Source organism: Tachypleus tridentatus, chromosome 3, assembly GCF_004210375.1.
Source record: "Tachypleus tridentatus isolate NWPU-2018 chromosome 3, ASM421037v1, whole genome shotgun sequence".
Classification (NCBI taxonomy): Eukaryota; Metazoa; Arthropoda; class Merostomata; order Xiphosura; family Limulidae; genus Tachypleus; species Tachypleus tridentatus.
The window spans coordinates 108,123,979-108,151,749 of record NC_134827.1 but is presented as its reverse complement, the minus strand read 5'-3'; the positions used below and the strand labels follow the sequence as shown (position 1 = coordinate 108,151,749).

The following is a 27,771-nucleotide window of genomic DNA, read 5'->3' as shown; positions in this document are numbered from 1 at the left end:
CTGTTTTCCAAATTACAATAGTTTATTATTCTGCTAAAATACATAACTAGATAGTAATATCAGTGATGTTACAGTTAATTTTGAAACCTTCGTTGAAGTGTAACCCTAAAATATTCGCATACAATACATGCATAACAGAATGGTTCGAAAATAAATCATCGCAAGCGTCATTTAATAACACATGATTAATACATTTCTCTCGTCTTAAGAAACTTCCAATACTTCAAACACTTCGTTTTTCACAAAGTCTGTTCAGCCTTACTGTTATCTGGAGACCGGTTGGGGGAAAGATAACGTAACAGCTGTCAAGAGCGAGTTCATTTGACAACCATGTGTGGGCAGGCCAAATAACTACGAGCGAAGGAACGCACGTGCTAGTGGCCTTGAACCAACAAAGGTAGGTTATTGGTGGTGATTGTTTACTCTAGTGGGCTTGTTGACCTGTTCCGGTGTTTCCTAGAGGCCCTCGTCAACTCTGCTTCTGTATTGGGAAAATCCAGTTGTGGAAAGCGTAGATGAAAAGAGAAATCATAAAAGCACGTGAAATCCGTTTGTTAAAGTAATTATTTAGATCCGCACAACAACATTTTGTTTAGAACTTAGATTTTTATCGGAGATGTTTAGACGTTTAAAAATGGATAATATTTTATGTTCATTTAGCACTCCACAGTTCGAAGTGCACGTGGTAACCGGTGACCGCCGCGGAGCCGGGACAGATGCCAACGTGTGGCTTGTGATTCACGATGACCTCGGCCGAAAATCTCCTTCGGTCAAGCTTAACAAGTGGTGGAGAAATGACCACGAACGAGACACCGAAAGCGTGTACGAAGTGACCGTCTCGGAACGTTTCGGTCCGGTCAGTCAAATCGAGTTCTGGCGAGATGCTGTCGGTTTTGGAGATGACTGGTTCGTAGACAGATTCGAGGTGCATAATGTATCAACAAAAGAGGTGTATTACTTCCCTGTGCACCGCTGGGTGGCTGCTGATGTCCACTACTTCATCAACGAGTACGACTGCACACTGCCGAGAGATGACCGTAACAAAGAACAACGCCAGGCTGAACTTAACCGAATCAGAGAAGAGTATCAAATCAAGGTTCACGTGCCAGGTGGACCCGCGCAGGTATGATTATTGTTTGTTTCTTTTGAATTTTGCGCAAAGCCACACGAAGGCTATCTGCGCAAACCGTCCCGAATTCAGCAGTGTAAGACCAGAGGGAAGGTAACTAGTCATCGCCAACTCTTGGGCTACTCTTTTACCAACGAATAGTGGGATTGATCGTCACATTATAACGCTCCCATGGTTGAAAGGGCGAACATGTTAGATGCGACGGGGATTCGAACCCGCGACTCTTGGATTATGAATCGAACGCCATAACCCACGTGGCCGTGCCGGGCCTACAGGTATGAACGTACTGTTTGTCCTCTCTGTTTACATTGGTATTTTAAATAACACTAACACTGTATGGGTGTTTGTTTGTTTTGTTTTTCTTATACGAAAGCCACATCGGGCTATCTGCTCAGCCCACCGAGGGGAACCGAACCCTATATGGGTGAGTTGTGATTCGAATAATTGTTGTCTTGTTATAAGAACACCCAACGTGACTATGAATCTAGAAAGACAGGGAAATTAAAGAAAGCGTGATTATAATAATATAAAAGGACTAAGAAAGTTGTCCCCCTATCGTGTTTGGGTCAGAACCTACAAACTAAAGTGTACCACACTTCTTACTTATGTCCGTTACTTATGTCCGTTACTGATGGCCAGATATGGCTAGGTAGTTGGAGCGTTCGATTCGCATTCTGATGGTCGCAGCTTCGAGTCTCTGTCACACCAAACATTCTCGATATAACGATACAATCAAAGTGCGTGAAATTAAAACAACAAACAATAATTTATACAATATAATAATAACATTCACAGTCGCTCTTTTATTTAACCTAATCTAGTAAATGTTAACCAGTTCTGTATGTGTGATGATAGGTTATGAAGAATGTTGTTTTGTAAATGTTAACCAGTTCTGTATGTGTGATGATAGGTTATGAAGAATGTTGTTTTGTAAATGTTAACCAGTTCTGTGTGTGTGATGACAGGTTGTGAAGAATGTTGTTTTGTAAATGTTAACCAGTTCTGTATGTGTGATGACAGGTTGTGAAGAATGTTGTTTTGTAAATGTTAACCAGTTCTGTATGTGTGATGACAGGTTATGAAGAATGTTGTTTTGTAAATGTTAACCAGTTCTGTATGTATGATGATAGGTTATGAAGAATGTTGTTTTGTAAATGTTAACCAGTTCTGTATGTGTGATGATAGGTTATGAAGAATGTTGTTTTGTAAATGTTAACCAGTTCTGTGTGTGTGATGATAGCTTATGAAGAATGTTGTTTTGTAAATGTTAACCAGTTCTGTCTGTGTGATGATAGCTTATGAAGAATGTTGTTTTGTAAATGTTAACCAGTTCTGTCTGTGTGATGACAGGTTATGAAGAATGTTGTTTTGTAAATGTTAACCAGTTCTGTATGTGTGATGATAGCTTATGAAGAATGTTTTGTAAATGTTAACCAGTTCTGTATGTGTGATGATAGGTTATGAAGAATGTTGTTTTGTAAATGTTAACCAGTTCTGTGTGTGTGATGATAGGTTGTGAAGAATGTTGTTTTGTAAATGTTAACCAGTTCTGTCTGTGTGATGACAGGTTATGAAGAATGTTGTTTTGTAAATGTTAACCAGTTCTGTGTGTGTGACGATAGCTTATGAAGAATGTTGTTTTGTAAATGTTAACCAGTTCTGTCTGTGTGATGACAGGTTATGAAGAATGTTGTTTTGTAAATGTTAACCAGTTCTGTATGTGTGATGATAGCTTATGAAGAATGTTGTTTTGTAAATGTTAACCAGTTCTGTATGTGTGATGATAGCTTATGAAGAATGTTGTTTTGTAAATGTTAACCAGTTCTGTATGTGTGATGATAGCTTATGAAGAATGTTGTTTTGTAAATGTTAACCAGTTCTGTATGTGTGATGATAGGTTATGAAGAATGTTGTTTTGTAAATGTTAACCAGTTCTGTATGTGTGATGATAGGTTGTGAAGAATGTTGTTTTGTAAATGTTAACCAGTTCTGTATGTGTGATGATAGGTTGTGAAGAATGTTGTTTTGTAAATGTTAACCAGTTCTGTGTGTGTGATGACAGGTTGTGAAGAATGTTGTTTTGTAAATGTTAACCAGTTCTGTGTGTGTGATGACAGGTTGTGAAGAATGTTGTTTTGTAAATGTTAACCAGTTCTGTGTGTGTGATGACAGGTTGTGAAGAATGTTGTTTTGTAAATGTTAACCAGTTCTGTGTGTGTGATGACAGGTTATGAAGAATGTTGTTTTGTAAATGTTAACCAGTTCTGTGTGTGTGAAGATGTTGTTTTGTAAATGTTAACCAGGTTGATGATAGGTTGTGAAGAATGTTGTTTTGTAAATGTTAACCAGTTCTGTGTGTGTGATGATAGGTTGTGAAGAATGTTGTTTTGTAAATGTTAACCAGTTCTGTGTGTGTGGATAGGTTGTGAAGAATGTTGTTTTGTAAATGTTAACCAGTTCTGTGTGTGTGATGACAGGTTGTGAAGAATGTTGTTTTGTAAATGTTAACCAGTTCTGTGTGTGATGATAGGTTATGAAGAATGTTGTTTTGTAAATGTTAACCAGTTCTGTGTGTGTGATGATAGGTTGTGAAGAATGTTGTTTTGTAAATGTTAACCATGTTGATAGGTTGTGAAGAATGTTGTTTTGTAAATTAACCAGTTCTGTCTGTGTGATGACAGGTTGTGAAGAATGTTGTTTTGTAAATGTTAACCAGTTAACCAGTGTGTGTGATGACAGCTTATGAAGAATGTTGTTTTGTAAATGTTAACCAGTTCTGTGTGTGTGATGATAGGTTATGAAGAATGTTGTTTTGTAAATGTTAACCAGTTCTGTGTGTGTGATGATAGGTTGTGAAGAATGTTGTTTTGTAAATGTTAACCAGTTCTGTGTGTGTGACGATAGGTTGTGAAGAATGTTGTTTTGTAAATGTTAACCAGTTCTGTATGTGTGATGACAGGTTGTGAAGAATGTTGTTTTGTAAATGTTAACCAGTTCTGTCTGTGTGATGACAGGTTGTGAAGAATGTTGTTTTGTAAATGTTAACCAGTTCTGTGTGTGTGATGATAGCTTTTGAAGAATGTTGTTTTGTAAATGTTAACCAGTTCCGTGTGTGTGATGACAGGTTGTGAAGAATGTTGTTTTGTAAATGTTAACCAGTTCCGTGTGTGTGATGACAGGTTGTGAAGAATGTTGTTTTGTAAATGTTAACCAGTTCTGTATGTGTGATGACAGGTTATGAAGAATGTTGTTTTGTAAATGTTAACCAGTTCTGTGTGTGTGATGATAGCTTATGAAGAATGTTGTTTTGTAAATGTTAACCAGTTCTGTGTGTGTGATGATAGCTTATGAAGAATGTTGTTTTGTAAATGTTAACCAGTTCTGTGTGTGTGATGATAGCTTATGAAGAATGTTGTTTTGTAAATGTTAACCAGTTCTGTCTGTGTGATGACAGGTTGTGAAGAATGTTGTTTTGTAAATGTTAACCAGTTCTGTGTGTGTGATGACAGGTTGTGAAGAATGTTGTTTTGTAAATGTTAACCAGTTCTGTATGTGTGATGATAGCTTATGAAGAATGTTGTTTTGTAAATGTTAACCAGTTCTGTGTGTGTGATGATAGCTTATGAAGAATGTTGTTTTGTAAATGTTAACCAGTTCTGTGTGTGTGATGATAGCTTATGAAGAATGTTGTTTTGTAAATGTTAACCAGTTCTGTGTGTGTGATGACAGGTTGTGAAGAATGTTGTTTTGTAAATGTTAACCAGTTCTGTATGTGTGATGATAGCTTATGAAGAATGTTGTTTTGTAAATGTTAACCAGTTCTGTATGTGTGATGACAGGTTATGAAGAATGTTGTTTTGTAAATGTTAACCAGTTCTGTATGTGTGATGACAGGTTATGAAGAATGTTGTTTTGTAAATGTTAACCAGTTCTGTATGTGTGATGACAGGTTATGAAGAATGTTGTTTTGTAAATGTTAACCAGTTCTGTATGTGTGATGACAGGTTATGAAGAATGTTTTGTAAATGTTAACCAGTTCTGTCTGTGTGATGACAGGTTATGAAGAATGTTGTTTTGTAAATGTTAACCAGTTCTGTGTGTGTGATGACAGGTTGTGAAGAATGTTGTTTTGTAAATGTTAACCAGTTCTGTGTGTGTGATGATAGGATGACAGGTTATGAAGAATGTTGTTTTGTAAATGTTAACCAGTTCTGTATGTGTGATGATAGGTTGTGAAGAATGTTGTTTTGTAAATGTTATCCAGTTCTGTGTGTGTGACGATAGCTTATGAAGAATGTTGTTTTGTAAATGTTAACCAGTTCTGTCTGTGTGATGATAGCTTATGAAGAATGTTGTTTTGTAAATGTTAACCAGTTCTGTCTGTGTGATGACAGGTTATGAAGAATGTTGTTTTGTAAATGTTAACCAGTTCTGTGTGTGTGATGATAGCTTATGAAGAATGTTGTTTTGTAAATGTTAACCAGTTCTGTGTGTGTGATGATAGGTTATGAAGAATGTTGTTTTGTAAATGTTAACCAGTTCTGTCTGTGTGATGATAGGTTATGAAGAATGTTGTTTTGTAAATGTTAACCAGTTCTGTGTGTGTGATGATAGGTTATGAAGAATGTTGTTTTGTAAATGTTAACCAGTTCTGTCTGTGTGATGACAGGTTATGAAGAATGTTGTTTTGTAAATGTTAACCAGTTCTGTGTGTGTGATGATAGCTTATGAAGAATGTTGTTTTGTAAATGTTAACCAGTTCTGTATGTGTGATGATAGCTTATGAAGAATGTTGTTTTGTAAATGTTAACCAGTTCTGTATGTGTGTGATGATAGAATGTTGCTTTTATGAAGAATGTTGTTTTGTAAATGTTAACCAGTTCTGTATGTGTGATGATAGGTTGTGAAGAATGTTGTTTTGTAAATGTTAACCAGTTCTGTATGTGTGATGATAGGTTATGAAGAATGTTGTTTTGTAAATGTTAACCAGTTCTGTGTGTGTGATGACAGGTTGTGAAGAATGTTGTTTTGTAAATGTTAACCAGTTCTGTATGTGTGATGACAGGTTGTGAAGAATGTTGTTTTGTAAATGTTAACCAGTTCTGTATGTGTGATGACAGGTTATGAAGAATGTTTTGTAAATGTTAACCAGTTCTGTGTGTGTGATGACAGGTTGTGAAGAATGTTGTTTTGTAAATGTTAACCAGTTCTGTGTGTGTGATGACAGGTTATGAAGAATGTTGTTTTGTAAATGTTAACCAGTTCTGTCTGTGTGATGATAGGTTATGAAGAATGTTGTTTTGTAAATGTTAACCAGTTCTGTGTGTGTGATGATAGGTTGTGAAGAATGTTGTTTTGTAAATGTTAACCAGTTCTGTATGTGTGAGGATAGGTTGTGAAGAATGTTGTTTTGTAAATGTTAACCAGTTCTGTCTGTGTGATGACAGGTTATGAAGAATGTTGTTTTGTAAATGTTAACCAGTTCTGTGTGTGTGATGACAGGTTGTGAAGAATGTTGTTTTGTAAATGTTAACCAGTTCTGTATGTGTGATGATAGGTTATGAAGAATGCTGTTTTGTAAATGTTAACCAGTTCTGTGTGTGTGATGATAGGTTGTGAAGAATGTTGTTTTGTAAATGTTAACCAGTTCTGTATGTGTGAGGATAGGTTGTGAAGAATGTTGTTTTGTAAATGTTAACCAGTTCTGTCTGTGTGATGACAGGTTATGAAGAATGTTGTTTTGTAAATGTTAACCAGTTCTGTGTGTGTGATGATAGCTTATGAAGAATGTTGTTTTGTAAATGTTAACCAGTTCTGTATGTGTGATGATAGGTTGTGAAGAATGTTGTTTTGTAAATGTTAACCAGTTCTGTGTGTGTGACGATAGGTTGTGAAGAATGTTGTTTTGTAAATGTTAACCAGTTCTGTATGTGTGATGACAGGTTATGAAGAATGTTGTTTTGTAAATGTTAACCAGTTCTGTATGTGTGATGACAGGTTATGAAGAATGTTGTTTTGTAAATGTTAACCATGTTATGACAGGTTATGAAGAATGTTGTTTTGTAAAGTTCTGTATGTGTGATGACAGGTTATGAATGTTTTGTAAATGTTAACCAGTTGTCTGTGTGTGACAGGTTGAAGAATGTTGTTTTGTAAATGTTAACCAGTTCTGTGATGACAGGTTGTGAAGAATGTTTTGTAAATGTTAACCAGTTCTGTGTGTGTGATGATAGGTTATGAAGAATGTTGTTTTGTAAATGTTAACCAGTTCTGTGTGTGTGATGACAGGTTGTGAAGAATGTTGTTTTGTAAATGTTAACCAGTTCTGTGTGTGATGGCAGGTTATGAAGAATGTTGTTTTGTGTTAACCAGTTCTGTATGTGTGATGATAGGTTGTGAAGAATGTTGTTTTGTAAATGTTAACCAGTTCTGTGTGTGTGATGATAGGTTATGAAGAATGTTGTTTTGTAAATGTTAACCAGTTCTGTATGTGTGATGATAGGTTATGAAGAATGTTGTTTTGTAAATGTTAACCAGTTCTGTCTGTGTGATGACAGATAGTTATGAAGAATGTTGTTTTGTAAATGTTAACCAGTTCTGTATGTGTGATGACAGGTTATGAAGAATGTTGTTTTGTAAATGTTAACCAGTTCTGTGTGTGTGAGGATAGCTTATGAAGAATGTTGTTTTGTAAATGTTAACCAGTTCTGTGTGTGTGACGATAGCTTATGAAGAATGTTGTTTTGTAAATGTTAACCAGTTCTGATGACAGGTTATGAAGAATGTTGTTTTGTAAATGTTAACCAGTTCTGTGTGTGATGATAGCTTGAAGAATGTTGTTTTGTAAATGTTAACCAGTTCTGTATGTGTGATGATAGGTTATGAAGAATGTTGTTTTGTAAATGTTAACCAGTTCTGTGTGTGTGATGATAGCTTATGAAGAATGTTGTTTTGTAAATGTTAACCAGTTCTGTGTGTGTGATGATAGGTTATGAAGAATGTTGTTTTGTAAATGTTAACCAGTTCTGTGTGTGTGATGATAGCTTATGAAGAATGTTGTTTTGTAAATGTTAACCAGTTCTGTGTGTGTGATGATAGCTTATGTGTGTTTTGTAAATGTTAACCATGATAGATAGCTTATGAAGAATGTTGTTTTGTAAATGTTAACCAGTTCTGTGTGTGTGATGATAGCTTATGAAGAATGTTGTTTTGTAAATGTTAACCAGTTCTGTATGTGTGATGATAGCTTATGAAGAATGTTGTTTTGTAAATGTTAACCAGTTCTGTATGTGTGATGACAGGTTGTGAAGAATGTTGTTTTGTAAATGTTAACCAGTTCTGTGTGTGTGATGATAGCTTATGAAGAATGTTGTTTTGTAAATGTTAACCAGTTCTGTCTGTGTGATGACAGGTTTTGAAGAATGTTGTTTTGTAAATGTTAACCAGTTCTGTATGTGTGATGATAGGTTATGAAGAATGTTGTTTTGTAAATGTTAACCAGTTCTGTCTGTGTGATGACAGGTTATGAAGAATGTTGTTTTGTAAATGTTAACCAGTTCTGTGTGTGTGATGATAGCTTATGAAGAATGTTGTTTTGTAAATGTTAACCAGTTCTGTATGTGTGATGATAGGTTGTGAAGAATGTTGTTTTGTAAATGTTAACCAGTTCTCGTTAAAAAATAAAAAGTCGCGAATTACGAATCACGTGAAACAACCATTGAGCGCCCTCTGTGATGATTTTAGTGTAACAATGAAACTACGGAATTGGAAAATGTTTCTTCTGCGTTCAGTGAAAAGGAATCGAACGTTTTATTCTGTGTTACATTGTCACGTGCGTTGTTTTATTCTGTGTTACATTGTCACGTGCGTTGTTTTATTCTGTGTTACATTGTCACGTAAGTTGTTTTATTCTGTGTTACATTGTCACGTGCGTTGTTTTATTCTGTGTTACATTGTCACGCGCGTTGTTTTATCTGTTTATTCAAATGTTTTATTCTGTGTGACATTGTCACGCGCTTTTTTTATGTTTATTCAAGTGTTTTATTCTGTGTTACATTGTCACGCGCGTTGTTTCATCTGTTTATTCAAGTGTTTTATTCTGTGTTACATTGTCACGCGCGTTGTTTCATCTGTTTATTCAAGTGTTTTATTCTGTGTTACATTGTCACGCGCGTTGTTTCATCTGTTTATTCAAGTGTTTTATTCTGTGTTACATTGTCACGCGCGTTGTTTTATCTGTTTATTCAACTGTTTTATTCTGTGTTACATTGTCACGCGCTTTGTTTTATCTGTTTATTCAACTGTTTTATTCTGTGTGACATTGTCACGCGCTTTTTTTATGTTTATTCAACTGTTTTATTCTGTGTTACATTGTCACGCGCGTTGTTTCAACTGTTTATTCAAGTGTTTTATTCTGTGTTACATTGTCACGCGCTTTGTTTTATCTGTTTATTCAACTGTTTTATTCTGTGTGACATTGTCACGCGCTTTTTTTATGTTTATTCAACTGTTTTATTCTGTGTTACATTGTCACGCGCGTTGTTTCATCTGTTTATTCAAGTGTTTTATTCTGTGTTACATTGTCACGCGCGTTGTTTTATCTGTGTATTCAACTGTTTTATTCTGTGTTACATTGTCACGCGCTTTTTTATTTGTTTATTGAACTGTTTTATTCTGTGTTACATTGTCACGCGCTTTTTTTATTTGTTTATTGAACTGTTTTATTCTGTGTTACATTGTCACGCGCGTTGTTGTATCTGTTTATTCAACTGTTTTATTCTGTGTTACATTGTCACGTGCGTTGTTTTATTCTGTGTTACATTGTCACGTAAGTTGTTTTATTCTGTGTTACATTGTCACGTGCGTTGTTTTATTCTGTGTTACATTGTCACGCGCGTTGTTTTATCTGTTTATTCAAATGTTTTATTCTGTGTGACATTGTCACGCGCTTTTTTTATGTTTATTCAAGTGTTTTATTCTGTGTTACATTGTCACGCGCGTTGTTTCATCTGTTTATTCAAGTGTTTTATTCTGTGTTACATTGTCACGCGCGTTGTTTCATCTGTTTATTCAAGTGTTTTATTCTGTGTTACATTGTCACGCGCGTTGTTTCATCTGTTTATTCAAGTGTTTTATTCTGTGTTACATTGTCACGCGCGTTGTTTTATCTGTTTATTCAACTGTTTTATTCTGTGTTACATTGTCACGCGCTTTGTTTTATCTGTTTATTCAACTGTTTTATTCTGTGTGACATTGTCACGCGCTTTTTTTTTATGGTTATTCAACTGTTTTATTCTGTGTTACATTGTCACGCGCGTTGTTTCATCTGTTTATTCAAGTGTTTTATTCTGTGTTACATTGTCACGCGCTTTGTTTTATCTGTTTATTCAACTGTTTTATTCTGTGTGACATTGTCACGCGCTTTTTTTATGTTTATTCAACTGTTTTATTCTGTGTTACATTGTCACGCGCGTTGTTTCATCTGTTTATTCAAGTGTTTTATTCTGTGTTACATTGTCACGCGCGTTGTTTTATCTGTGTATTCAACTGTTTTATTCTGTGTTACATTGTCACGCGCTTTTTTATTTGTTTATTGAACTGTTTTATTCTGTGTTACATTGTCACGCGCTTTTTTTATTTGTTTATTGAACTGTTTTATTCTGTGTTACATTGTCACGCGCGTTGTTGTATCTGTTTATTCAACTGTTTTATTCTGTGTTACATTGTCACGCGCGTTGTTGTGTCTGTTTATTCAACTGTTTTATTCTGTGTTACATTGTCACGCGCGTTGTTGTATCTGTTTATTCAACTGGTTTATTTTGTGTTACATTGTCACGCGCGTTGTCTTATCTGTTTAGTCAACTGTTTTTTTTTCTGTGTTACATTGTCACGCGCTTTTTTTATCTGTTTATTCAACTGTTTTATTCTGTGTTACATTGTCACGCGCTTTTTTTTATCTGTTTATTCAACTGTTTTATTCTGTGTTACATTGTCACGCGCGTTGTTTTATCTGTTTCTTCTGTGTTACATTGTCACGCGCGTTGTTTTATCTGTTTATTCAACTGTTTTATTCTGTGTTACATTGTCACGCGCGTTGTTTTATCTGTGTATTCAACTGTTTTATTCTGTGTTACATTGTCACGCGCGTTGTTTTTTGTTTATTGAACTGTTTTATTCTGTTATATTGTCACGCGCGTTGTTTTATCTGTTTATTCAACTGTTTTATTCTGTGTTACATTGTCACGCGCTTTGTTTTATCTGTTTATTCAACTGTTTTATTCTGTGTTACATTGTCACGCGCGTTGTTTTATCTGTTTATTCTGTGTTACATTGTCACGCGCGTTGTTTTATCTGTTTATTCAACTGTTTTATTCTGTGTGACATTGTCTCGCGCGTTGTTTTATCTGTTTATTCAACTGTTTTATTCTGTGTTACATTGTCACGCGCGTTGTTTTATCTGTTTATTCTGTGTTACATTGTCACGCGCGTTGTTTTATCTGTTTATTCAACTGTTTTATTCTGTGTGACATTGTCTCGCGCGTTGTTTTATCTGTTTATTCAACTGTTTTATTCTGTGTTACATTGACACGCGCTTTGTTTTATCTGTTTATTCAACTGTTTTATTCTGTGTTACATTGTCACGCCCGTTGTTTTATCTATTTTTTTCTGTGATTCAAATGTAACAAGTCAATTTAAAGCAGTTGGTTAGTCTGGTGTACGTTATAGTTGTTTTTAAACACGTGCTATAAACACCTGTTGGTTAATATTTGTCAGGTTTAATAAATCTCTCTGTTGTTATCATTCGGTGATAACATTCATGTGTAATGTTTAGTTTGTCCGATATGGTGTTTTACACCGAACCGACATGTATTTTTTAAAGATAGTATTTGTTTGAAATTCTCCAAACAGTCTTCGTTCCATCGGTTATAGTACCAACGTGTTTCACTTCTTTTCCTGGACTGTTATAATGTTCAAGTCTTGTATGTTGTTTTTTAAATATATTTACGATCGATACATTTCGTTCACCATTCTGTTCCTATAGTTAATAGGAAGCGCAGATAGCCTTCATGTAGCTTTGCGCGAAATTCAAAACAAACCAAACCAGTTAATGCGAAGTAAAATTTTGGAGAGAGGAGACCAGACGTGTGGTTTCGTAACTCTTAAACGAAAGATTGAATAAGTTGGCCCTCCTGACTACTGCAGCATAAAAATCATATTTATTTACCCGGGCGATCGACTATACATATAGCAGAAAAAAAGACTACAACATCGATAGACACCTGAAGAAAACACCCACGATTGAGCGGGAAACCGCGATAAACCCGCATCTGGGGTGTAAAACAATGGCGTATCTTAGCCCGGTTTTGTTGTTGTCTTGTTGGTATCCAAACAATAAGTATTGTAAGAAGATCACCCTTGTTAGCGCTATGTACAATAGCAGAAAAAGAACTTAGTTCTGTGGATAAAACTAGTGACGCAAAGTTAAAATAAAAATTATTAAACTTACAAATTCCACGGAAAATTCTGAAAACAAGGTAGAAGCAGGCATAGCAAGTGTTACTGAGGTTGAGGTAGCTTCTCTGTTATTAACAAAATAAATGTAACAGGAGAAAAATCGAACCGTGGATGTTGATAAAGCAACTGAAAACATTCAAAACAATATCACGAAAAAACTTCAGACAGTAAGCCAGACTCTGACGATCAAGGCTTTACAACCGTTACATCCAAAAGTAATAAAAACATAGTTCATCACAGAAAGAAAAAACAATAACTAACAATATTTTGTAAAAAAACCAAACCTCTACAATATTCAGTTACAATAGAATGTATTCCAGGTCACTATAATCAACCCCTACTTTCGACAGAGGTCAAACGCTGCAAGCCACAGGCAACCATTGTGAGTATCAAGCGTCTACCCAGAGGCAGTGTCCTTGTTCAAGGGCAAGAGGCTGCTTACCTAAGTCAAAATCCACCTGCCAGGAAGTGAGCCGCAGCCTAAAAGTATTGGCGTAAGAGGGGTGCACCACAACTATAAACCTTGACACAATTACCCAAGCATGAGACGAACAAAACCTACCACATACTAACAAAACGACGGATAATTTCTGAAAAACACGAGCACCCACAAACCTAATACGAATTGACATAGATGACAGTTACAACATATTAAATCTTACCAATAATGGAATAATGCTCTGGTATTAAAGGTACCAAGTGGAACAGTTATAAACTCCGGCAATTGTAGTAACACAATGTTACAATTGCCAAAGATATGGACACGTTTCTGCGGCATGCTTAGCAACACCGAGGTGCTGCGGCGGGGAACAGCATATCTCTCAATGCAAAAATGAAGAAGAAACACCCTAATGTTGTAACTGTGGACAAACCCACATAGCCAACTACAAACAAAACAACGTATATATCAGATAAGAACAGCTTCGTCAGAACAGGAACAAACAAGTACAAATCGACAACCAAAAACAGAATTTAACAAAACAACTAAAACTGCGTATGCACAAATGGTAAAAGGAAACAAACCCCACAAACAAGAATATGACTACACAACAAAAGAACACCTTAACACAAACACAAAAGCCACAAGAAAACATCACCACATTCCAAGAAATAAATGCTAACACACCTATTAAAACAAGCCTTATGATCACCGTAATCAAAAACATATTTACAGAATTTATAACAGAATACACAAAACCAAACTAAACAACCAACTGTATCGATATGCCTATAAATATCCTGAAGAAACACATCACATCCCACATAATATCAACACTTACTGGTTACATGCTCATAGCACAATGTTCACAGTAGTATATATCAACATCACACTACACATACCCTACATAATATCAACACTAACTGGTTACATGTTCACAGTAGTATATATCAACATCACACCACACATACCCTACATAATATCAACACTTACTGGTTACATGCTCACCTCACAATGCTCACATTAGTATATATCAACATCACACTACACATACACTACATAATATCAACACTTACTGGTTACATGCTCACAGCACAATGTTCACAGTAGTATATATCAACATCACACCACACATACCCTACATAATATCAACACTTACTGGTTACATGCTCACAACACAATGTTCACAGTAGTATATATCAACATCACACCACACATACCCTACATAATATCAGCACTTACTGGTTACATGTTCACAACACAATGTTCACAGTAGTATATATCAACATCACGCCACACATACCCTACATAATATCAGCACTTACTGGTTACATGCTCACAGCACAATGTTCACAGTGGTATATATCAACATCACACCACACATACCCTACATAATATCAGCACTTACTGGTTACATGCTCACAGTAGTATATATCAACATCACACCCACATACCCTACATAATATCAGCACTTACTGGTTACATGTTCACAACACAATGTTCACAGTAGTATATATCAACATCACACCACACATACCCTACATAATATCAACACTTACTGGTTACATGCTCACAGCACAATGTTCACAGTAGTATATATCAACATCACACCACACATACCCACATTATATCAGCACTTACTGGTTACATGCTCACGGTGGTATATATCATCACAGCCCACATACCCTACATAATATCAACACTTACTGGTTACATGTTCACAGCACAATGTTCACAGTGGTATATATCAACATCACATACCCACACATCAACACCCTACATAATATCAACACTTACTGGTTACATGCTCACGGCACAATGTTCACAGTGGTATATATCAACATCACACCACACATACCCTACATAATATCAACACTTACTGGTTACATGCTCACAGCACAATGTTCACAGTGGTATATATCAACATCACACCACACATACCCTACATAATATCAACACTTACTGGTTACATGCTCACAGCACAATGTTCACGGTAGTATATATCAACATCACACCACACATACCCTACATAATATCAACACTTACTGGTTACATGCTCACGGCACAATGTTCACAGTGGTATATATCAACATCACACCTGGTTACATGCTCACATATCCTACATAATAATATCAACACTTACTGGTTACATGTTCACAGCACAATGTTCACAGTAGTATATATCAACATCACACCACACATACCCTACATAATATCAGCACTTACTGGTTACATGCTCACAGCACAATGTTCACAGTCGGTATATATCAACATCACACCACACATACCCTACATAATATCAGCACTTACTGGTTACATGCTCACGGCACAATGTTCACAGTGGTATATATCAACATCACACACATACCCTACATAATATCAACACTTACTGGTTACATGTTCACAGCACAATGTTCACGGTGGTATATATCAACATCACACTTACCCTACATAATATCAACACTTACTGGTTTGCATGCTCACGGCACACAATGTTCACAGTAGTATATATCAACATCACACCCACATACCCTACATAATATCAGCACTTACTGGTTACATGCTCACGGCACAATGTTCACAGTGGTATATATCAACATCACACCACACATACCCTACATAATATCAACACTTACTGGTTACATGTTCACATGTTCACAATGTTCACAGTAGTATATATCAACTTACTGGTTACATGCTCACAGTAGTATATATCAACATCACATCCCACATACCCTACATAATATCAACACTTACTGGTTACATGTTCACAGCACAATGTTCACAGTAGTATATATCAACATCACACCACACATACCCTACATATCAAGCACTTGCTGGTTACATGCTCACGGTAGTATATCAACATCACACCCCACACACCCCACATAATATCAGCACTTACTGGTTGCATGTTCACAGCACAATGTTCACGTTGGTATATATCAACATCACACCCCACATACCCTACATAATATCAGCGCACTTACTGGTTACATGCTCACAGCACAATGTTCACAGTAGTATATATCAACATCACACCCCACATACCCTACATAATATCAAGACTAACTGGTTACATGTTCACAGCACAATGTTCACAGTGGTATATATCATCACACTACACATACCCACCCATGTTCACGGTGGTATATATCAACATCACACCACACATAATATCAACACTTACTGGTTACATGTTCACAGTACAATGTTCACAGTAGTATATATCAACATCACACCCCACATACCCTACATAATATCAACACTTACTGGTTACGGTGGTATATATCAACATCACACCCCACATGCTCTACATAATATCAACACTTACTGGTTACATGTTCACAGTAGTATATATCAACATCACACCCCACATACCCTACATAATATCAACACTTACTGGTTACATGTTCACAGCACAATGTTCACAGTAGTATATATCAACATCACACCCCACATATCCTACATAATATCAACACTTACTGGTTACATGCTCACAACACAATGTTCACAGTAGTATATATCAACATCACACCCCACATACCCTACATAATATCAGCACTTACTGGTTACATGTTCACAGCACAATGTTCACAGTAGTATATATCAACATCCACGGTGCAATAGCTTCCAAGAAACATGAGATCGAAGACCTAATACAAGAAACTAACCCCCATATTATAATTGTAAGCGAAACTCTAAAATTACAATAGATCTAAAATACCAAACGATAAGGAAAGACAGAATAAACAAAAATGATGAAAACGGAGGCATTATGCTGCTCTACAAAACAGAATTATCAGTTACAGAAATTATATTTAGCAGTAACAACGAATATGTTACAGTGGATATCCTGCAAAGAAACAAAACAAAAGTGACTGTAACAGGAATATACTGTTCACCAAATAAACAACTAGACACAGCATTACTCAACAACATCTTTTCCCACAACCATAACTCTGTAGTTATTGGAGACCTAAATAGTAAAAATGTTAAATTTGGATGCAGGTATACAAACAACAATGGCAGAAGTCTCTTACAGTTCATAGTTGATAACAATATAGTTTTATTAAATGATACCACCCCTACACATACAGGTATGCCACTTACACCAGTGACATACTAGACCTGTGTATGTGTACATGTAATCTGAGCCAAACACTAATAAAATTCTAGGTGGGAAAAGATGTTGATAGTGATCACCTACCAATATATTGCGTCTTCGATCTCGCCCCCAAAAAAATATAACCTTCAGAAAGCAGCCAAGTTAACAATACCAAAACAACTCCATAAAACAACAAACAACACATGGAAACCCACCACAGAAATAATCAATCTAATTAAAAACTAAGACAATTAAGAAGACAGTACATGATAACAAGAGACAGAGAAACAAATAAACAATATAAGAAATCACATCAGAACACAAATAAAACAACAAAAACAAAATAAATGGGACAATTACTGCTCAAAACTAAACGATAAAACTGACCCGAAAAAATTCTGGACACTCCTTAAAAGACTCATTAATGATAATAAAGTCGCAAAGAAATATCCTGCACTTGAACATAATAATACAATAGCACACACAAATAAAGAAATATCCTGAACTCGAACACAATAATACAATAGCACACACAAATAAAGAAATATCCTGAACTCGAACACAATAATACAATAGCACACACAAATAAAGAAATATCCTGCACTAGAACACAATAATACAATAACACACACAAATAAAGAAATATCCTGCACTCGAACACAATAATACAATAGCACACACAAATAAAGAAATATCCTGCACTCGAACACAATAATACAATAGCACACAAATAAAGAAATATCCTGCACTAGAACACAATAATACAATAGCACACACAAATAAAGAAATATCCTGCACTAGAACACAATAATACAATAGCACACACAAATAAAGAAATATCCTGCACTCGAACACAATAATACAATAGCACACACAAATAAAGAAATATCCTGCACTCGAACACAATAATACAATAGCACACACAAATAAAGAAATATCCTGCACTGGAACACAATAACACACATAATAAAATATCCTGCACTAGAACACAAAATGGCACACAAATAAAGAAATATCCTGCACTAGAACACAATAATACAATAACACACAAAAAAAGAAATATCCTGCACTAGAACACAATAATACAATAGCACACACAAATAAAGAAATATCCTGCACTCGAACACAATAATACAATAGCACACACAAATAAAGAAATATCCTGCACTAGAACACAATAATACAATAGCACACACAAATAAAGAAATATCCTGCACTAGAACACAATAATACAATAGCACACACAAATCCTGCACTAGAACACAATAATAAATATCCTGCACTCGAACACAATAATACAATAGCACACACAAATAAAGAAATATCCTGCACTCGAACACAATAATACAATAGCACACACAAATAAAGAAATATCCTGCACTAGAACACAATAATACAATAGCACACACAAATAGAGAAATATCCTGCACTAGAACACAATACTACAATAGAACACAATAATAGAAATATCCTGCACTAGAACACAATAATACAATAGCACACAAATAAAAATATCCTGCACTAGAACACAATAATACAATAGCTCACACAAATAAAGAAATATCCTGCACTGGAACACAATAATACAATAGCACACACAAAAATAGAGAAATATCCTGCACTGGAACACAATAATACAATAGCACACACAAATAGAGAAATATCCTGCACTGGAACACAATAATACAATAGCACACACAAATGGAGAAATATCCTGCACTAGAACACAATAATACAATAGCACACACAAATAAAGAAATATCCTGCACTCGAACACAATAATACAATAGCGCACACAAATAGAGAAATATCCTGCACTAGAACACAATAATACAATAGCACACACAAATAAAGAAATATCCTGCACTGGAACACAATAATACAATAGCACACACAAATAGAGAAATATCCTGCACTGGAACACAATAATACAATAGCACACACAAATAAAATATCCTGCACTAGAACACAATAATACAATAGCACACACAAATAGAGAAATATCCTGCACTCAGAACACAATAATACAATAGCACACACAAATAGAGAAATATCCTGCACTCAGAACACAATAATACAATAGCACACAGAAATATCCTGAAATATCCTGCACAATAGAACACAATAATACAATAGCATAGCACACAAATAAAGAAATATCCTGCACTAGAACACAATAATACAATAGCACACACAAATAAAGAAATATCCTGCACTAGAACACAATAATACAATAGCACACACAAATAAAGAAATATCCTGCACTAGAACACAATAATACAATAGCACACACAAATAAAGAAATATCCTGCACTAGAACACAATAATACAATAGCACACACAAATAAAGAAATATCCTGCACTAGAACACAATAATACAATAGCACACACAAATAAAGAAATATCCTGCACTAGAACACAATAATACAATAGCACACACAAATAAAGAAATATCCTGCACTAGAACACAATAATACAATAGCACACACAAATAAAGAAATATCCTGCACTAGGAACACAATAATACAATAGCACACACAAATAAAGAAATATCCTGCACTAGAACACAATAATACAATAGCACACACAAATAAAGAAATATCCTGCACTCGAACACAATAATACAATAGCACACACAAATAAAGAAATATCCTGCACTAGAACACAATAATACAATAGCACACACAAATAAAGAAATATCCTGCACTAGAACACAATAATACAATAGCACACACAAATAAAGAAATATCCTGCACTAGAACACAATAATACAATAGCACACACAAATAAAGAAATATCCTGCACTCGAACACAATAATACAATAGCACACACAAATAAAGAAATATCCTGCACTAGAACACAATAATACAATAGCACACACAAATAAAGAAATATCCTGCACTAGAACACAATAATACAATAGCACACACAAATAAAGAAATATCCTGCACTAGAACACAATAATACAATAGCACACACAAATAGAGAAATATCCTGCACTAGAACACAATAATACAATAGCACACACAAATAAAGAAATATCCTGCACTAGAACACAATAATACAATAGCACACACAAATAGAGAAATATCCTGCACTAGAACACAATAATACAATAGCACACACAAATAGAGAAATATCCTGCACTAGAACACAATAATACAATAGCACACACAAATAGAGAAATATCCTGCACTAGAACACAATAATACAATAGCACACACAAATAGAGAAATATCCTGCACTAGAACACAATAATACAATAGCACACACAAATGAGAAATATCCTGCACTAGAACACAATAATACAATAGCACACACAAATAGAGAAATATCCTGCACTAGAACACAATAATACAATAGCACACACAAATAAAGAAATATCCTGCACTCGAACACAATAATACAATAGCACACACAAATAGAGAAATATCCTGCACTCGAACACAATAATACAATAGCACACACAAATAGAGAAATATCCTGCACTAGAACACAATAATACAATAGCACACACAAATAAAGAAATATCCTGCACTAGAACACAATAATACAATAGCACACACAAATAGAGAAATATCCTGCACAAATAAAGAACACAATAATACAATAGCACACACAAATAAAGAAATATCCTGCACTCGAACACAATAATACAATAGCACACACAAATAAGAGAAATATCCTGCACTGGAACACAATAATACAATAGCACACACAAATAGAGAAATATCCTGCACTAGAACACAATAATACAATAGCACACACAAATAAAGAAATATCCTGCACTAGGAACACAATAATACAATAGCACACACAAATAGAGAAATATCCTGCACTCGAGACACAATAATACAATAGCACACACAAATAGAGAAATATCCTGCACTAGAACACAATAATACAATAGCACACACAAATAGAGAAATATCCTGCACTCGAACACAATAATACAATAGCACACACAAATAGAGAAATATCCTGCACTCGAACACAATAATACAATAGCACACACAAATAGAGAAATATCCTGCACTCGAACACAATAATACAATAGCACATACACAAATAGCAGAAATATCCTGCACTCGAACACAATAATACAATAGCACACACAAATAGAGAAATATCCTGCACTCGAACACAATAATACAATAGCACACACAAATAAAGAAATAGCCGAAACTTTCGAATCTCAATTTCCAAATACATTTTAAAACTCACTCTGATCCAGATATGGATACATATTTCTACAATAAAGTCACCAACCATATACTAAACAATAAAGAACAATTTGAAACAATATATATGCAAAAACGGCTCGTTTGGGCTGAGAAAACACTTTTACATAGAAGAGCGAACAACGTTTCGACCTTCTTCGGTCATCGTCAGGTTCAAACGAGCCGTTTTTGCATATAAATTTCTCAACAAGATAAGTGAATACTGTCAAAAATATAGAATAAAAATAAACACAGCAAAAACACAACTCGTAGTCTTTACGAAATTGACAAAACACAAAAACAATAGCCAGAAATATATATGAATGAGACACTACTTCAGACTGCCACATCGGTAAAATTTTTAGGTCTGACCTATGATTCAAAATTAACTTGGATTAACCATATGAACTAAATTAAAAATAAAGTCTGGCGAAGAACTAACTATGCTAGGAGTCTAACTGGTAAAAACAGTGGAGCATCTACAGATAACATACTACAAATAATTCAAAACACACTCCTCACAACAGCATACAGAGTTCCAAGAACTATATCATCTCAATTGATACACAAATATTCAAACATACCAACCAGATAGACTCCTACATAGTACAATAATGTACTTTAATAAAAATTGGATGAAAAACGAATTACTATGCGAACTAGACAGATACCTCATACATGATGAAGTTAGTCCTAAACATCTCTCCTCGGTCAATATATATTTTAAACATAAAAAAATAAATAAAGTATAATAAAAAGTGTGTGTGTATATATATATACACTATATACACATGCATATAATGAATACAAAAAAAATTAAAAAGTGCCAACTTGACATCCAGCTGATAGGGCAAAATAATGACCATATATGTACCAAAATATATGGACATTGCCCTGAAAAGGATCAGAATAATATTCAGTTCACTCTGACCTAAGAATAAAATAATTACAAAGTTCAATGCTGCAACGGGGAGGAGGAAGGGGCCCTAGAGAACCTGACCCTCCAGGGTATGAACATATCATACCCAAACACCAATAGCAAATAGACTATTTAAATAGTACAATAAATTATTTTGACAAAAAACGAACTAGTGAGCGAACTAGACAGATACTGTATACATGATGAGGATAGACCTAAACACCTTTCCTCAGTAAATACATATTTTCAAATAAAACAAAAAGGCCACCTATAAACTAGATTCCACATTAGTTTAGGGATTAGCTGATGAACATTGAAAGGGATTTATGTAAATATTTTATGGTTAATATATATCTAATGAAAGTGCAAATTGTTATGGAACTATTAAGAGAAATGATATATTTACACCAAGTGTATGTGTAGATGGTGAATGGACATTGTACACGAAGGCCAGAGTTACTCAGGCCTCATTCAGGGCAGTGTATAAATACACTTGACAGTTGCTAAAACAAATACAAAAGTGAGTGGGGTCGACGAAATCAGTGGACTCAGCAGATAGCCCGATGTTGTTTTGCTATAAGAAAACATACACATAAAGTGATTCGCAGAATTTCTTTACATAAAACAGGGGCTTGATGTGGCTTGGTAGTTAGGGCACTCGATTTGCAACATGTGGACCGAGGGTTCGAATCCTGTCACCGAACATTCTCGTTCTTTCAGCTACGTTATAATTTGATATTCCTTCCCACTGTTTGTCGGTAAAAGAGTAGCCTAAGAATTGGCGGTGGGTAGTGATGTCGTAGCTGCCTTCTCTCTAATTTATCACTACGATATCACGGACGATTGGCGCAGATAACTGTCGTGAACCTTTGCGCAAAATTCTTAAAATGAGTGAGCATTACGCAGCAGTCTAGTTTTAGAAGAATATACAACAAACATTTGGTTAAGACATTTAAAGTTCCGAAACCTGTAAAAGAAAAAAAAAAAATCTTCCTTCTTTTCGTTTTTATTTAAGAGCCTGAGCATGCGCAAATACCACGCTGTTTAGTTACACGAATTATTTCTCAGTCACTGTATTATGTGTGATAATTAAGTTAGATCAGATAAATAAGCAGGTGACACTTTCAACAATCTACATTTTGTTGTACTACTGTGTTATTGACATTTTACACTATATGATTACGAAGGAAAGTTCGTAGTTAAGTCAGGGAAATATAAAACACGTAATTTATCGGTTTTGTAAGTGATTTCCTTTAAATACAAACAATAAAACCATCAGTCACGTGATCAGATCAGTCAGTTTCACAAGAACGAGCGAGAAAAGTGGGTAGACTAAGTTACTGTCTCGTGAATAAAGTGGGTAGACTAAGTTACTGTCTCCTCGTGAATAAAGTGGGTAGACTAAGTTACTGTCTCGTGAATAAAGTGGGTAGACTAAGTTACTGTCTCGTCGTGAATAAAGTGGGTAGACTAAGTTACTGTCTCGTCGTAGAGTGGGTGGACTAAGTTACTGTCTCGTCGTGAATAAAGTGGGTAGACTAAGTTACTGTCTCGTCGTGAATAAAGTGGGTAGACTAAGTTACTGTCTCGTCGTGAATAAAGTGGGTAGACTAAGTTACTGTCTCGTGAATAAAGTGGGTAGACTAAGTTACTGTCTCGTCGTGAATAAAGTGGGTAGACTAAGTTACTGTCTCGTCGTGAATAAAGTGGGTAGACTAAGTTACTGTCTCGTGAATAAAGTGGGTAGACTAAGTTACTGTCTCGTCGTGAATAAAGTGGGTAGACTAAGTTACTGTCTCGTGAATAAAGTGGGTAGACTAAGTTACTGTCTCGTCGTGAATAAAGTGGGTAGACTAAGTTACTGTCTCGTCGTGAATAAAGTGGGTAGACTAAGTTACTGTCTCGTCGTAGAGTGGGTGGACTAAGTTACTGTCTCGTCGTGAATAAAGTGGGTAGACTAAGTTACTGTCTCGTCGTGAATAAAGTGGGTAGACTAAGTTACTGTCTCGTCGTGAATAAAGTGGGTAGACTAAGTTACTGTCTCGTGAATAAAGTGGGTAGACTAAGTTACTGTCTCGTCGTGAATAAAGTGGGTAGACTAAGTTACTGTCTCGTCGTGAATAAAGTGTGTAGACTAAGTTACTGTCTCGTCGTGAATAAAGTGTGTAGACTAACTTACTGTCTCGTCGTGAATAAAGTGGGTAGACTAAGTTACTGTCTCGTGAATAGAGTGTGTAGACTAAGTTACTGTCTCGTCGTGAATAAAGTGGGTAGACTAAGTTACTGTCTCGTCGTGAATAAAGTGGGTAGACTAAGTTACTGTCTCGTCGTGAATAAAGTGGGTAGACTAAGTTACTGTCTCGTGAATAAAGTGGGTAGACTAAGTTACTGTCTCGTCGTAGAGTGGGTGGACTAAGTTACTGTCTCGTCGTGAATAAAGTGGGTAGACTAAGTTACTGTCTCGTCGTGAATAAAGTGGGTAGACTAAGTTACTGTCTCGTCGTGAATAAAGTGGGTAGACTAAGTTACTGTCTCGTGAATAAAGTGGGTAGACTAAGTTACTGTCTCGTCGTGAATAAAGTGGGTAGACTAAGTTACTGTCTCGTCGTGAATAAAGTGTGTAGACTAAGTTACTGTCTCGTCGTGAATAAAGTGTGTAGACTAAGTTACTGTCTCGTCGTGAATAAAGTGGGTAGACTAAGTTACTGTCTCGTGAATAGAGTGTGTAGACTAAGTTACTGTCTCGTCGTGAATAAAGTGGGTAGACTAAGTTACTGTCTCGTCGTGAATAAAGTGTGTAGACTAAGTTACTGTCTCGTCGTGAATAGAGTGTGTAGACTAAGTTACTGTCTCGTCGTGAATAGAGTGTGTAGACTAAGTTACTGTCTCGTCGTGAATAAAGTGGGTAGACTAAGTTACTGTCTCGTCGTGAATAAAGTGTGTAGACTAAGTTACTGTCTCGTCGTGAATAAAGTGTGTAGACTAAGTTACTGTCTCGTCGTGAATAAAGTGTGTAGACTAAGTTACTGTCTCGTCGTGAATAAAGTGTGTAGACTAAGTTACTGTCTCGTCGTGAATAAAGTGGGTAGACTAAGTTACTGTCTCGTCGTGAATAAAGTGGGTAGACTAAGTTACTGTCTCGTCGTGAATAAAGTGGGTAGACTAAGTTACTGTCTCGTCGTGAATAAAGTGGGTAGACTAAGTTACTGTCTCGTGAATAAAGTGTGTAGACTAAGTTACTGTCTCGTCGTGAATAGAGTGTGTAGACTAAGTTACTGTCTCGTCGTGAATAAAGTGTGTAGACTAAGTTACTGTCTCGTTGTGAATAAAGTGGGTAGACTAAGTTACTGTCTCGTCGTGAATAAAGTGTGTAGACTAAGTTACTGTCTCGTCGTGAATAAAGTGTGTAGACTAAGTTACTGTCTCGTCGTGAATAAAGTGGGTAGACTAAGTTACTGTCTCGTCGTGAATAAAGTGGGTAGACTAAGTTACTGTCTCGTCGTGAATAAAGTGGGTAGACTAAGTTACTGTCTCGTCGTGAATAAAGTGTGTAGACTAAGTTACTGTCTCGTCGTGAATAAAGTGTGTAGACTAAGTTACTGTCTCGTCGTGAATAAAGTGGGTAGACTAAGTTACTGTCTCGTCGTGAATAAAGTGGGTAGACTAAGTTACTGTCTCGTCGTGAATAAAGTGGGTATACTAAGTTACTGTCTCGTCGTGAGTAGAGTGGGTAGACTAAGTTACTGTCTCGTCGTGAATAAAGTGGGTAGACTAAGTTACTGTCTCGTCGTGAATAAAGTGGGTAGACTAAGTTACTGTCTCGTCGTGAATAGAATGGGTAGACTAAGTTACTGTCTCGTCGTGAATAAAGTGTGTAGATTAAGTTACTGTCTTGTGAATAAAGTGGGTAGACTAAGTTACTGCCTCGTCGTGAATAGAATGGGTAGACTAAGTTACTGTCTCGTCGTGAATAAAGTGTGTAGATTAAGTTACTGTCTCGTGAATAAAGTGGGTAGACTAAGTTACTGTCTCGTCGTGAATAAAGTGGGTAGACTAAGTTACTGTCTCGTCGTGAATAGAGTGGGTAGACTAAGTTACTGTCTCGTCGTGAATAGAGTGGGTAGACTAAGTTACTGTCTCGTCGTGAATAAAGTGGGTAAACTAAGTTACTGTCTCGTCGTGAATAAAGTGGGTAAACTAAGTTACTGTCTCGTCGTGAATAAAGTGGGTAGACTAAGTTACTGTCTCGTCGTGAATAAAGTGGGTAAACTAAGTTACTGTCTCGTCGTGAATAAAGTGTGTAGACTAAGTTACTGTCTCGTCGTGAATAGAGTGGGTAGACTAAGTTACTGTTTCGTCGTGAATAAAGTGGGTAGACTAAGTTACTGTCTCGTCGTGAATAGAGTGGGTAGACTAAGTTACTGTCTCGTCGTGAATAAAGTGGGTAGACTAAGTTACTGTCTCGTCGTGAATAAAGTGTGTAGACTAAGTTACTGTCTCGTCGTGAATAAAGTGTGTAGACTAAGTTACTGTCTCGTCGTGAATAAAGTGTGTAGACTAAGTTACTGTCTCGTCGTGAATAAAGTGGGTATACTAAGTTACTGTCTCGTCGTGAGTAGAGTGTGTAGACTAAGTTACTGTCTCGTCGTGAATAAAGTGGGTAGACTAAGTTACTGTCTCGTCGTGAATAAAGTGGGTAGACTAAGTTACTGTCTCGTCGTGAATAGAATGGGTAGACTAAGTTACTGTCTCGTCGTGAATAAAGTGTGTAGATTAAGTTACTGTCTCGTGAATAAAGTGGGTAGACTAAGTTACTGCCTCGTCGTGAATAGAATGGGTAGACTAAGTTACTGTCTCGTCGTGAATAAAGTGTGTAGATTAAGTTACTGTCTCGTGAATAAAGTGGGTAGACTAAGTTACTGTCTCGTCGTGAATAAAGTGGGTAGACTAAGTTACTGTCTCGTCGTGAATAGAGTGGGTAGACTAAGTTACTGTCTCGTCGTGAATAGAGTGGGTAGACTAAGTTACTGTCTCGTCGTGAATAAAGTGGGTAAACTAAGTTACTGTCTCGTCGTGAATAAAGTGGGTAAACTAAGTTACTGTCTCGTCGTGAATAAAGTGGGTAGACTAAGTTACTGTCTCGTCGTGAATAAAGTGGGTAAACTAAGTTACTGTCTCGTCGTGAATAAAGTGGGTAGACTAAGTTACTGTCTCGTCGTGAATAGAGTGGGTAGACTAAGTTACTGTTTCGTCGTGAATAAAGTGGGTAGACTAAGTTACTGTCTCGTCGTGAATAGAGTGGGTAGACTAAGTTACTGTCTCGTCGTGAATAAAGTGTGTAGACTAAGTTACTGTATCGTCGTGAAAAATGCCAAAAAACACAACAAAAAACACTTGCTCCTGACTGTCTGGGTCGGTGTTACATATCTTTTCCTCACTAA

At 35.9% G+C, this 27,771-nt stretch overlaps 1 protein-coding gene across 3 annotated transcripts in view; it reads left to right on the top strand.

Annotated features, from left to right (window-relative positions):
• The first annotated feature begins 419 nt into the window (after nt 1-419).
• Nucleotides 420-27,771, top strand: part of LOC143247708 (allene oxide synthase-lipoxygenase protein-like) — a 49,480-nt gene continuing 22,128 nt past the window's right edge. The window contains exons 1-2 of one of the 3 annotated variants that reach the window (XM_076496124.1): nt 420-559; nt 661-1,123. In XM_076496124.1, coding sequence (XP_076352239.1) covers nt 516-559; nt 661-1,123 — 507 coding nt within the window. In that variant the 5' untranslated portion in view covers nt 420-515. Of the gene's footprint in view, nt 1,124-27,771 lie in introns of all 3 variants that reach the window. The other 2 variants (XM_076496125.1, XM_076496127.1) reach the window with 2 other exon arrangements.